This window comes from Biomphalaria glabrata, chromosome 2 (assembly GCF_947242115.1).
Source record: "Biomphalaria glabrata chromosome 2, xgBioGlab47.1, whole genome shotgun sequence".
In the NCBI taxonomy this organism is placed as follows: Eukaryota; Metazoa; Mollusca; class Gastropoda; family Planorbidae; genus Biomphalaria; species Biomphalaria glabrata.
Genome location: NC_074712.1, coordinates 43,304,508 through 43,317,899, shown reverse-complemented (window position 1 = coordinate 43,317,899; position 13,392 = coordinate 43,304,508). Strand labels below are relative to the sequence as shown.

At 40.8% G+C, this 13,392-nt stretch overlaps 1 protein-coding gene across 3 annotated transcripts in view; it reads right to left on the bottom strand.

Moving 5' to 3' along the window:
- LOC106059968 (WD repeat-containing protein 49-like) overlaps nt 1–13,392 on the bottom strand; it is a 65,894-nt gene that overhangs the window by 10,577 nt on the left and 41,925 nt on the right. For all 3 annotated transcript variants that reach the window (XM_056020721.1, XM_056020719.1, XM_056020720.1), the window contains exons 7-14: nt 9,099–9,236; nt 8,517–8,705; nt 7,801–7,992; nt 6,952–7,215; nt 3,896–4,060; nt 2,721–2,873; nt 1,051–1,235; nt 165–296 (exon numbers count right to left, since the gene is read on the bottom strand). In XM_056020721.1, the coding sequence (XP_055876696.1) occupies nt 165–296; nt 1,051–1,235; nt 2,721–2,873; nt 3,896–4,060; nt 6,952–7,215; nt 7,801–7,992; nt 8,517–8,705; nt 9,099–9,236 (1,418 nt within the window). The remainder of the gene's footprint in view (nt 1–164; nt 297–1,050; nt 1,236–2,720; nt 2,874–3,895; nt 4,061–6,951; nt 7,216–7,800; nt 7,993–8,516; nt 8,706–9,098; nt 9,237–13,392) is intronic.

Below are 13,392 nucleotides of genomic sequence, written 5' to 3'. Positions count from 1 at the left end.
CAAATTATATTGACTTAAAAGTAAGAGAGCGCACTATGTGCACTGACTTTAAAATACCATGACCATAGGTCGACGTTAGTCTCTCAATCTCATAAAGATAAGTATTAAGTCGTCTAAATAGTATAGTATTTGCGTAACAAACAATATTAATGTATGACACTAACCCCTTTTCCACTTTATGAGACAGCCTGTGTCTTGAGTTTGGTCTTGACATCAGTGTAGCAGTGGTAGCCTGAGACTCAATCCTGTCTTCCAGACCAGAGACACCAGACTTTAAGGCTTCCATTCTCTTGGAACTGTTTTAAAGAAAGTACACTAGAGCAGGGATTCCCAAACTGTGTTCCGCGGAACCCTAGTGCTCAGCGAGGCCTGAATGGGAATAATTAACTAGAAGGCCACCACATGAATTAATCTCTCTTAAAAAATAAGCAAAGGGATCCGCTATCTACTCAGAATGTGCGAAGTGTTCCTTTAAGGAAAAAGTTTGGGAAACATTGCATGATGTCTTAACCAGAGCAGGTAACGGATCCCACTTTAGCCTAACACTATTAAATAGTTACAAGCCAGAAATTGATATTCTTAGTGCCCAATAATACAGAATGATCACAGTAACTAGGGGATATTGAAACAAACACTGAAAATGGAAATTATTTAGAAAGTTCTGATATCGTAGTTGATAATAATAAATGTACAATGTAACATTCTTATCAGCACTAATTATGAATATCATATGAAGAGAACATATAAGCTGTATTTAAATTAATAGTAGTAAAACTCTTTTTAACTCACTGTATTTTATTTACATTTTCTTAGGTCTTAAGTGGAAAAGTCCGAGGACTGAAACAAAATAATTCCAATAATTCTCAATTATACTACATCTTGCGCCCCCTCTTCTCACAGTCATTCAACTAGCAGATTGCCCCGAATTCTTAGAAGTTGGAAAATATATTATAACTTGTGCGAGAGACAAAAAACTCTTAGCTTGTTGTGCATGTGCATATTTCATTTTAAACAGGACTTCTGATCATCCTTTTATTTTTGCCATCTTACATAGTTTGTGGTTGTCCCTTTCTGAGCCTGACGTAGATCTTCTCTGTATCTACGTCCCAGACGATAATTTCTCCATCAAAGCTTGCTGTTGCTAGAAAGTTTGGTGGAGCGAAATCTGCAGTGAGTATATCATCAGTGTGCAGTTGTCCCCCTTTCCATTTGTCATTAGCAGATAAGTTAGCACTCTGAAGAGTTATTAAAAAAAAATATATTAAAAATCCCTTTTTAAAAAACAAAGCTTATCTACAGAAAGAAATCAGCACTTACAACTATATCTCTCAATAACGTAAAAGTTATTTAACATCAACTAAATAGTTAATTACCAATAATTAATTGACAAATTGGTAAATTTTTACATTGATTCATGTTTTGTTAGGTACAATAAATGATTATCTAAAGGTTTCGTTGTAACGTAAGGGTTCCAGAGCCGGACGATGTGGTCGCGGCTACCAGTGACCAACAGGTTAATATTTTTATTGTGGTCAAAACACTCTACTGCCTGGATTACAAAAGTAGTTGTAAATTTAGTTGACATTGTTAAATTGAAAACTTCTGTCAGCAGTTCTGTAAACAAAGTCCCTCATCATGTACAACTGAAAATTGTGACATTTAGAGTTACAATAGGTAGTTAGTGAGACTCTATTATTGAAGATTTAATGAGTTATCTACCCATCATTTCAAATTGATCCGAGAATGGGTGAGGGATAAATAACGTACTCAATTATCTAAGGGGGCGAAACTCTACATATTTAGCCATATCTTTGACTACTAAAGGATTAATTTCCTATGTTGGTATCAAACAAAATGATTAATTACCAGTAATTATATGACTAATTGGTTAATGATTTTGTATTGATTCATGTCTTGTTTATGCCAAGAATAATTGTGCAAAGTTTCAACTTGATCATTGAATGTGTGTGGAAGAAATAAGGTGTACACAATTTTTACCAGACAGACAGACAGACAGACAGAGTGAGTAGATATAAGCTTTGTAAAACAACACGTTACAGGAACATCTGTTTATAAATCAATCCCACAAACCAGAACTATTCAAATAGCATTCAGATCTAACATTCTTTAAATGAATTCAACATATTTTAGCAGTTCATTGAATTTTTCCTTTCGAGATGGTACCTCAAAACAATACATTGTTATGAAATTATTTGCATGTTCATCTGCGATGGAACTAGAGCAATATGAAGACTTTATAAAATGTATCAGTTGAATAAAAATATGTCAGAATAGTTACTACTCCTCTAAATGAATGAATGGTGACTTAACTTCTGGAACATACAGAGTCAGTATGGATACAGTCAGAACATTTTCACCCATAAAGCGTTCTTCCATTTCAGACGTCCTTTTCATTGACTGAAGAAGGGAACTCATTCTAATTTGACTAATATACCTCTTTTTAACAACAGATAAGAAAAAAAGGATGCAATAAAAAAAAAGATAGAAAGAGTTTGTGTTATCACACAAACTCAGACGCAACCAATATCCCTCGGAAGTGCATAATTGACCTTTAAAGGGCATGTTTCTAGAGGCTGTCTAGATCTAAATTTCTAGATAATAAAATTGAAATAAAAACTACTTTAGTTTTTAACAATGTAGATTTAAGTTAAATAATGTTTTTGTAATGCTCTGAATACTATAACTGTTGCAACACTTACATCCGGGTCCGTGTCGTCATACGTCACTATCTTCTGGTTCCATCCCACGGTCAGTATAACCTTTTTATCTGGCAGATGTAAAATACCAGTTACCTCGTGCTCACCAACAGACTCTAAATTGTGCAGATTGTGTCCATTCTGGAAGTTCCAAGCCTGGAAAGAATATAGGCCAGTGGCGAAAAGAAAATAACATTCAGGTGGTAAGAGAGTGCACAGAGAGCGATGCCGCACCGGGTAACACTGACACTAGCACCGATACTGAGCAAAGAGTATATTATTATATACCAGAGTAGCGTACCAGTGCTATTTAGTTGCAATAGCACCGTCCATCCCTTATAGCAAGGGAAATAATACAAAATATATTTCATTAATCCCCGTTTGCAGGTCAACCAAAACTTTATTTGAAATCAGGTATCTCGAACTGTAATGACAAAAAGAAACCAGTAATGAGAGACTTTAATCAAACATACACACATACATGGATCGATGCAGTCTTTGACATTATTATAATATCAATATATGTTTATTATCCATGAAGAAATAAGTCGTACAATAGCTCATTCAACATAATAAGACAATACAACGATAGCAAACGAAATGAAGGCATTCATTCAGTCCACAGTCTCACTTGAACATGACATGAATTTTTAGGGTGCCTCTGAGTTCACCAAGCTCAAATGGGTACCTGACATTAGTTGGGGAAAAGTAAAGGCGGTTGAACGTTGTGCTGGCCACATAACACCCTCGTTAACCCTGGGTCACAAGAACTTAACTTATCTCCAATTAATGTTCAGCTTATCCTGCTAGATAATATAGACCTACTGCATCATGAGACCCTTATCCTGCTAGATAATATAGACCTACTGCACCATGAGATCCTTATCCTGCTAGATAATATAGACCTACTGCATCATGAGACCCTTATCCTGCTAGATAATATAGGCCTACTGCACCATGAGATCCTTATCCTGCTAGATAATATAGGCTTACTGCATTATGACACCCTTATCCTGCTAGATAATATAGGCTTACTGCATCACGAGGCCCTTATCCTGCTACATTGCAGCTAGATAATTTAGGAATACTGCATCATGAGATCCGATGAAGGCAATAGCCCCAAGTTGTACATGGATGTGATTATATAGTTTGATGATCATTCCAAATCTTGTATATACCTTGACAGTTCCATTCCTGGCTCCAGATAACAGTCGTCGGTCTGTGGAGTCAAAGGCTAGGAAGGTAATTTCTTCATCACCGTGAGCGTTGGCTAACACGAGTGACCGGCTGCCTGTCTCGATGTCCCAGACAGAGATGGTGGACGAATCACATCCGGTGACAACCTGAAAATTATAAAATATTCCTCATAATCACAAACTATCAACGAAAAAAAAAACAATGCAGCAGACCAAAGAACACAAGTGCGAGCGATGTCAGAAATGAACTAGGTAATATATTACTTCTAACTTCCTTTGTCTGTCGCTCTGTCCAGTTACCTTCGGTTACAAACAAAAAAGTTATTGTTAAGGCAGCAATAGGAATTGAACCCAATCCAAAAAAGTCAAACATTGAACTAACGCCATAGAAAAATGGTGCTTTAAATACCAGCTTAGGTGCCAACTTGCTTTAGCTAACATGAGAGAGAGCTCCTGGCTGCATGCGGCTTAGGAACAAGACAGCTGGAGATCAGTTACAGAGGCCGCATGATACACATTTGAGACCAAATTAAAATCCACTGCCGAGGACAGACTGAGATGGCGAAAAGAGAATCTAAATCGATTAGCGGCGGACAACGCTTATGTCTACGCCGGATGTGGCAAAATATGTAGGTCACGTGAAATACTGCGCTATTTATTAATCTTAATTATTATTATAAAATCTTTCGTATTACGTGAACACTGAACACCCTTATAACCTTGACCTCAATGTCAGCGTAGATTTTTCAAGGGAGGGAATGAAATGTAACAAAATAAAAACCACTACAAGCCTAGTCAAGTATTTCTTTGTCTATAAAAACAAAAATAATTATTATTCAATATAAATGACGCAACTCGTAATGCTATAACAAATAAATATTGCAGCTTATATGATTTTTTATAGCCAATAGTACTAACTGCATCTTAATTACACACTGTAAGTAAATATTTTAAAGCATACAAAAAAATATGTATGTGTAGCTCATAATTCTCCATAAGATGTCATATTAATTATGAATACCCTGTCTATACAACAAAGATGTCTTGACCTATGAATCAACATCAGTACTTCAAACATTTCCGTACTTACATTATAAGTGATCTTATTTTATTATTAAAAGTTTATTACGTCGTGTTAGCGCGAGCAACGATTCTCGGCCCCGACGTGGAGCCTGGATAGCTACGATCATTAGAGGAGAACCTTGCTCAGAGGACTTGTTCATTGGAGGGAATGGAAGAGAGCTCAGAGGACTTGTTCATTGGAGGGAATGGAAGAGAGCTCATAGGACTTGTTCATTGGAGGGAGTGGAAGAGAGCTCAGAGAACTTGTTCATTGGAGGGAATGGAAGAGAGCTCAGAGGACTTGTTCATTGGAGGGAGTGGAAGAGAGCTCAGAGAACTTGTTCATTGGAGGGAATGGAAGAGAGCTCAGAGGACTTGTTCATTGGAGGGAATGGAAGAGAGCTCAGAGGACTTGTTCATTGGAGGGAATGGAAGAGAGCTCAGAGGACTTGTTCATAGGAGGGAATGGAAGAGAGCTCAGAGGACTTGTTCATAGGAGGGAATGGAAAAGAGCTCAGAGGACTTGTTCATTGGAGGGAGTGGAAGAGAGCTCAGAGAACTTGTTCATTGGAGGGAATGGAAGAGAGCTCAGAGGACTTGTTCATTGGAGGGAATGGAAGAGAGCTCAGAGGACTTGTTCATTGGAGGGAATGGAAGAGAGCTCAGAGGACTTGTTCATTGGAGGGAATGGAAGAGAGCTCAGAGGACTTGTTCATAGGAGGGAATGGAAAAGAGCTCAGAGGACTTGTTCATTGGAGGGAATGGAAGAGAGCTCAGAGGACTTGTTCATTAGAGGGAATGGAAGAAAGCTCAGAGAACTTGTTCATTGGAGGGAATGGAAGAGAGCTCAGAGGACTTGTTCATTGGAGGGAATGGAAGAGAGCTCAGAGGACTTGTTCATTGGAGGGAATGGAAGAGAGCTCAGAGGACTTGTTCATAGGAGGGAATGGAAGAGAGCTCAGAGGACTTGTTCATTGGAGGGAATGGAAGAGAGCTCAGAGGACTTGTTCATTGGTGGGAATGGAAGAGAGCTCATAGGACTTGTTCATTGGTGGGAATGGAAGAGAGCTCAGAGGACTTGTTCATTGGAGGGAATAGAAGAGAGCTCAGAGGACTTGTTCATTGGAGTGAATGGAAGAAAGCTCAGAGGACTTGTTCATTGGAGTGAATGGAAGAGAGCTCAGAGGACTTGTTCATTGGAGGGAATGGAAGAGAGCTCAGAGGACTTGTTCATTGGATGGAATGGAAGAGAGCTCAGAGGACTTGTTCATTGGAGTGAATGGAAGAGAGCTCAGAGGACTTGTTCATTGGAGTGAATGGAAGAGAGCTCAGAGGACTTGTTCATTGGAGGGAATGGAAGAGAGCTTCAAAAGTCCTAACACGACCCACACACAGACACCATCCACGGGCAGCATCTATAGCATACGACCAGAAATCCAACATAACGGCAACTTTACCTCCCGTTCTAGTTTTACAAAATACAAATATTTATCTTGTCATTGTTCGCAAACAATACACTGCACTTGAAGGGAGGTAAGCTTATGGATTGAAGGTCCATTTTTTGTATTACACAATTGTATTTCACTTTTAGGTCTCCGTCTGTCCAGTCGCCGTTTTGTTTCAAAATGTCAAAGATGTCAGAGAACAGAGAGGCCAAAACAGGAAACAGGCAAAAACTAAAAGGCAGGTAACCCAAAGGACTGATGATGTAGAGTGAAGAGGCAGACCTACAACAAATTGGATTCATGCATAAGGAGTAAAGAAAAGCTTATGAGATATCTGAATGGAAAGATCATTTATAAAGGCCGATGCCCTTCAAGGGAGGTAGTACACTGGTGTTGGATAGACATCCTTCAATTTCTATTTGTTTTCCTAAAGAAATCTTCAATTACTATTGTTGTTGTTTTTTCTTACGAATTTTAAGACCTCATGACGCCTCATGTCCATATTGCTAGTGTAGCTTTTTCAGGCCTTACCTGCTTAAGGAAATTATTGTAGATGGCGCTGCACAGCTGAGTGTCGTGTGTGACTTCCTGGTTGTCAACTGTACTCTCGACTTTGCCCAGTCGCAGGACTGCGATATAGTCGTTGCACGTGACAACAAAGGCACTGTATGGAGGCCCCTGTAGGTGAACAGGAAACTGGCCATGCTCCGGCATACGGCCGTTAAGTGCCGATGGAAATTTGATGGCGACAGTTTGAAGGCACACGTGTTCCTTGATGTCCCAGACTTTGATGACCTGGTAATGAATGTATAATACTGGACATTCTATAGGGAATACATAGTGTTGGAATTACATGATAGTAACTAAGAGAACCAAAATAAAAGTAAAGTTTCCTTTCAGACCATGCAGTCTATAGGGCAGATGATAAGGCCATCTGTTTCTGTGGCCCACGGTTAACGAGCAGTTTATAATGTGGCCAGCACAACGACCTACCGCCTTTACTTCCCCCCAACTAAAGTCAGTTACCCATTAGACTTGGGTGGACTCAGGGACGCCCTAAAAACTCCGAAGTTCAAAATCCCAGTCTTCACCGAGATTCGAACCCATGACCCCAGGTTCAGAAGCCAAGCGCTTAACCACTCAGCCATCGCGCCCCCGAGAGCCAAGATAAATCTATATCTTGAGCTCATTGGTAAGCTGTAATTCCCAAGTCTTAATAAGCAACTCTTTTTTTAAAGGGAAATACTAATTTAGATATGAGACATTGTTAAGAAAAATTAAACGAATTAATATTAAATTTGTGAAGGTGGCGTAACATTTGTTCATATATTTGTTCACAAATCTTTAGCTCATGTCAACCAAAACAAAATATTTACTTACTGCTTCTTTAGAGTAGCTAAACACTTGTCTAAAGCCCTCATGGATGGCTACGCCTATGACGCCGGTGTTGTGTCCAGTCAAGACGGCAGTAGGTTTCGTTGTGACGTAAGGGTTCCAGAGCCGGACGATGTGGTCGCCGCTGCCAGTGACCAACAGGTTAATATTTTTATTGTGGTCAAAACACTCTACTGCCTGGATTACAAAAGTAGTTGTAGATTTAGTTTGCATTGTAAAATGAAAACTTCTGTCAGCAGTTCTGTAAACAAAGTCCCTCATGTATACTACATGTACAACTGATATTTAGAGCTACAAAAGGTAGTTAATGAAGTAATTCTCATGTATTGAGTTATCAACACAGCATTTATTTATTCATTAAGATATAAGTTGCTTCCAGGTATTTACTTACTAACTGGGATATAAGTAATCTCCTAGAACTAATCAATGTCGTCCTGAACACCCGAATCTCTCCCTCCCCCCTTTTTTAAAAATTTGTTTTACAAAGATTTGTATTTGACAACTATGATCTTTTAGCTTAGCACATTACGTAGTGCTATTTCGTTGAATATTTTTTTTAATAATCCAAAAACATAGTCATTTTGTTGTCTTTCTATTTCTAAACACTCATAATGACTTTCTATTCTATTCTTCCCACATTAGCTTATTTAACTAGCAATGGTCTCCTGATCTCGTCCATTGTTTGACCTCTGGGTACCCACCTTCTCCAACTTAAAAACATAGGACTTCTTGATGGCAGTGACGTCACAGATGACCAGAGAGTTCCTGGGGGATCCCGAGCTGGAGATGATGGCCTCGTTCTCAGGCAAGTAACGGACTTGACGGACAAGCTCCGGGTGTATATCAGTCAACACTTTGTGACTGACCCACTGGCTGTGGTTAGGAAGATCCTGTGGAAATGATAATCTTGTTAGTGTCACTACACTACGAATGTTGGACCATGTTAGATGATATTTAAGGAAAATAAGCAAAATATAAAAAAAAAAGCTTTTAAAAAACTAAGCTTATAGAAGGGAAAAAAATGTACATTTACTGCTATGTATCTCAATACTGTAAGATTTATTTCCCCGTTTGCTTATCAAACAAAATGAAATAATTACCACTAATTAATTAATTAAATAGTTAACTTTTTGACTGGTTCATATTTCGTTATTGTCACTGAATATTGTGCAAAGTTTCAACATGATCTGAGAATGTGAAGTGGTAGAAATTAAGTGTTCAACAGACAGACAGACAGACAGACGGAGTGAGTTGATATAAGCTTCGTAAAAATACATTCTCACCTGCATAAATATTTCTTGAACTCCGCCATCATTTTTAAACGGGTTCTCAAAAAGTTGATTGACCGGCTTATGAAATGTGAGAATGTGAATGGAGCCAGTGTCCACGCCAAAGACTAAGAAAGATTCAGAGTTGGGTTGCTGGCGAAAGAAAAACAAACGTTTGGAAGTTATAAACTACTGACCTAGATTCACTCAGTCTATCAGTGAAACACACACATTGTAGTCCAAATTTAGAGTCTTGCATGTATGTATGTATGTATGTATGTATGTATTGTTATAAAACTGGTGGTGGCACAAACGGGGGTAGTGGTGTGTGTGTAGTCAGCCGACGCAAATCGCCCCAGGCCAGCGCTAAACGAGCGGTCAACCGTGACGAGCTACGTCGGTCAGCCGAAACGAGTATCAACAGGACGGTTCGGGAAGGATCGCCGGCGTGAACAGAATTCAGGAGAGTCACGAGAGTTGTAGTCACCTGACCACCTAGAAACGTCGAGCGGCGTTCTGTCCGGTTCGAGAAGGCCAGTAGGGACCCTATATAAAGAGCGGAGGTGTCGCAGTCAAGACGGTTCAGAAAGCGGGTTCACTACAGAAGGTCTATGACAGGGCTCAGAACACGGTCGACTACAGCACAGTTCAACGGTGTGGTTCTGTACGGAGCATTACGACGGTTCAGTGCAGAGTACTGTCAAGTACAGTTGAGACGACTGGCGTCTTGATCTTGGTCTGCGATCCAGTCCGACACAACGAGCCTAGTGTGTGAAGTCAGTCCTGAACTGTTGAACCCAGTGCAAGCCCGGAACGAGACGGAGAGGCCAGTGCAAGAGTTGATACGGCGGAACGGTGTTATCGGAAAGATATTTGTACAGTCTTGTGTTACGTGCTGCCAATTGTACAGTATTGGCTGTTATTTATTCAACCATTAAAGTGTTACGTTACTTGGAGCCCTGAGTTGTCAAGTTCTTTAAGTTGGTGGTGTATGGTGCAGTTTGCAGAGAGTCAGGATAGTGAGATCCGTAACAACTGGTGTCAGAAGTGGGATCGGATCGGAATCGGATTGGATCGGATCTGCAATGGCTACTACGAAAACGTTAGACCAACTCCTTGTGAAGGAACTGAAGGAAGAGCTCCGTGGTCGAGATCTGAAGACAAGCGGCAACAAAGAAACCTTACGAGCACGCCTTCGGGAAGAACTGGTGAAGGAAAAAGAAGATCCGGACACATATCTTTTTGAAGTCGAACCGGACTTGCTGGAACAGCTCACCAGTAGCATACAGCAACAGATCACCAGTACCATGCAGGAACAGATGGCAGCTATGCAGGGACAGATGGCAGCTATGAACTCGGGGCAAGAAAACACCAATTACAAGATAGACGCCATGAACTCAGTAATCAAAACGGAGTTATTGGCAATGAACCAACGCATACATGCTGTGGAGGAGAGAATCACCACCATAGAAGAACAGATGAACCTGAGGGTCTACGCTGTTGAGAAAAAGATAGAAGAAATAAAGACGCAAGTTTACAGGGATTTTACCAAGATGCAGAAAGCAAATGTGATGTCGATCGTACCCGAAGCTTTCATGAAGGTAAAGCCTCCTGTGTTTGATGGATCCGTGTCCTGGTCCGTCTACAAGCTACAATTTGACGCCGCGGCCAAAGTCAACCAATGGAACAGCGATGAGGAGAACGCGACAGCCCTTATATTGTCCCTAAGAGGAAAGGCCTCCGAACTGCTGCAGTCCATTCCAAACCCACAAGACTACGCTGCTCTCGTCCAGACGATGGAGCTCCGTTACGGTGACGAGTATCTGCCAGAATTGTATCGAGTCAAATTGAAGACCCGCCGACAGCAATCAAATGAAACCCTACGGGAGTTGGAGGCAGACATTGCACGCCTCGCCCATTTGGCTTACCCAACAGCCACGCAAGACCTCCTGGATATAATCATTACTGATGCGTTTGCCGATGCACTTCGAGACCCCGAATTGAAGAAGGCCATCAGAGTTAGTGGCAAGCACAAAGCCCGTGAAGCCCTTGTGTACGCTCTCTTATACCAAGCTGCTAAAGACGAGTTCGAGAACATTTACCAGGACCAGAGGCTGGAGGTTAAAGATAAAGGTCGCAAGGAACTGAGAAAAACGAACGAGGCCCTAGAGAAATGTAGAACCATCCAGATACCACAAGGTCAACGTGGAGTGAGAAAACGATGCTGGAACTGTGGAGGGTTTGGCCACCTACAACGAAACTGTGCAAAAAGGTCTTTTCGACAAGAAGTGAACCAACACAGATCTGAGAAAGTATACAGACCCTGCAGGAAGGCTGAAGAAGCGGGGGTGATCATCGATTGTCGTCGTCTTGAGGTGCAAGCTCCCGAGCCGCGGTCAGACGAGAAAAGCCAAGATGCTCAGCGAAAAGATGAAAATGTAGCCCCCATTTTCCGAATGAAGGAAGCTCATAATTTAGCCCGCAAAAACATCAACAGCAGCAGTGACCAAATGAAGGCAAGGAATGACAACAGGGTCAATGCCTCGAGGTTCCGTAAGAACGACTTGGTCTGGCTATACAACCCCCGGAGAAGAAACGGAAGGTCCTATAAGCATCAAAGAGATTGGGAAGGCCCTTACCATGTAGTTAAAAAGATCACAGATGACGTTTGCAGGATACAAGGAAGCCACCGGTCCAAGCGGAAGGTCGTCCACATCAATCGACTCCACCCGTACTATGGTGAAGCTGGATCTGCCCGGGACGGACAGATCTAAGGAGGGGGCAATGTTATAAAACTGGTGGTGGCACAAACGGGGGTAGTGGTGTGTGTTTTGTTAGCCGACGCAAATCGCCCCAGGCCAGCGCTAAACGAGCGGTCAACCGTGACGAGCTACGTCGGTCAGCCGAAACGAGTATCAACAGGACGGTTCGGGAAGGATCGCTGGCGTGAACAGAATTCAGGAGCGTCACGAGAGTTGTAGTCACCTGACCACCTAGAAACGTCGAGCGGCGTTCTGTCCGGTTCGAGAAGGCCAGTAGGGACCCTATATAAAGAGCGGAGGTGTCGCAGTCAAGACGGTTCAGAAAGCGGGTTCACGACAGAAGGTCTACGACAGGGCTCAGAACACGGTCGACTACAGCACAGTTCAACGGTGTGGTTCTGTACGGAGCATTAGGACGGTTCAGTGCAGAGTACTGTCAAGTACAGTTGAGACGACTGGCGTCTTGATCTTGGTCTGCGATCGAGTCCGACACAACGAGCCTAGTGTGTGAAGTCAGTCCTGAACTGTTGAACCCAGTGCAAGCCCGGAACGAGACGGAGAGGCCAGTGCAAGAGTTGATACGGCGGAACGGTGTTATCGGAAAGATATTTGTACAGTCTTGTGTTACGTGCTGCCAATTTTACAGTATTGGCTGTTATTTATTCAACCATTAAAGTGTTACGTTACTTGGAGCCCTGAGTTGTCAAGTTCTTTAAGTTGGTGGTGTATGGTGCAGTTTGCAGAGAGTCAGGATAGTGAGATCCGTAACAGTATGTATGTATGTATGTATGTATGTATGTATGTATGTATGTAGGTATGTATGTATGTATGTATGTATGTATGTATGTCACATGTAAATTATGAGTGAGTCTGATGTGAATGTACACTTTGGTTTCTTATAGTTATAATGTTTTTTGTTGGTGTAATGCACAAATTGTAAGACAAATTTCCTTACGGATAATAAAGATTATTATTATTATTATTATTATTATTATTATTTTGTATGTATGTATGTATGTATATAGGTATGTATGTATGTATGTATGTATGTATGTATGTATGTATGTATGTATGTATGTATGTATGTAGGTATGTATGTATGTATGTATGTATGTATGTATGTATGTATGTATGTATGTATGTATGTATTAATGTATGTATGTCCAGAGTAGGTTTAGCAAGTTTGTCGTTGTCAGAAGTGATAATGGATATAAGCACTCCAATACCTACAAAATGTTTCCTAATGACATGCGTCTCAAATATAAATATATTTATATATTTATATGCAAACGTGTAAACCCCATTTTCGTGGTCTTCTTTCACTTTCGTAAGAAAATGAAAAGGTGTTGTTAAGGATCCTCTCGCCGTGCTTCTAAATCCAATGTACTATATCAGGGATACTTATACCGAAGGTCCGCCGGTCATATCCGCTAGTAATTTATAAATATATATTTTTCATTTTAAAAAAAGGCAAATAAGAAAACAGAGCTTCACATTATCAAATATCATTTGTGCTACGTTATAACATTGAAAGGTTGTTCTATGGT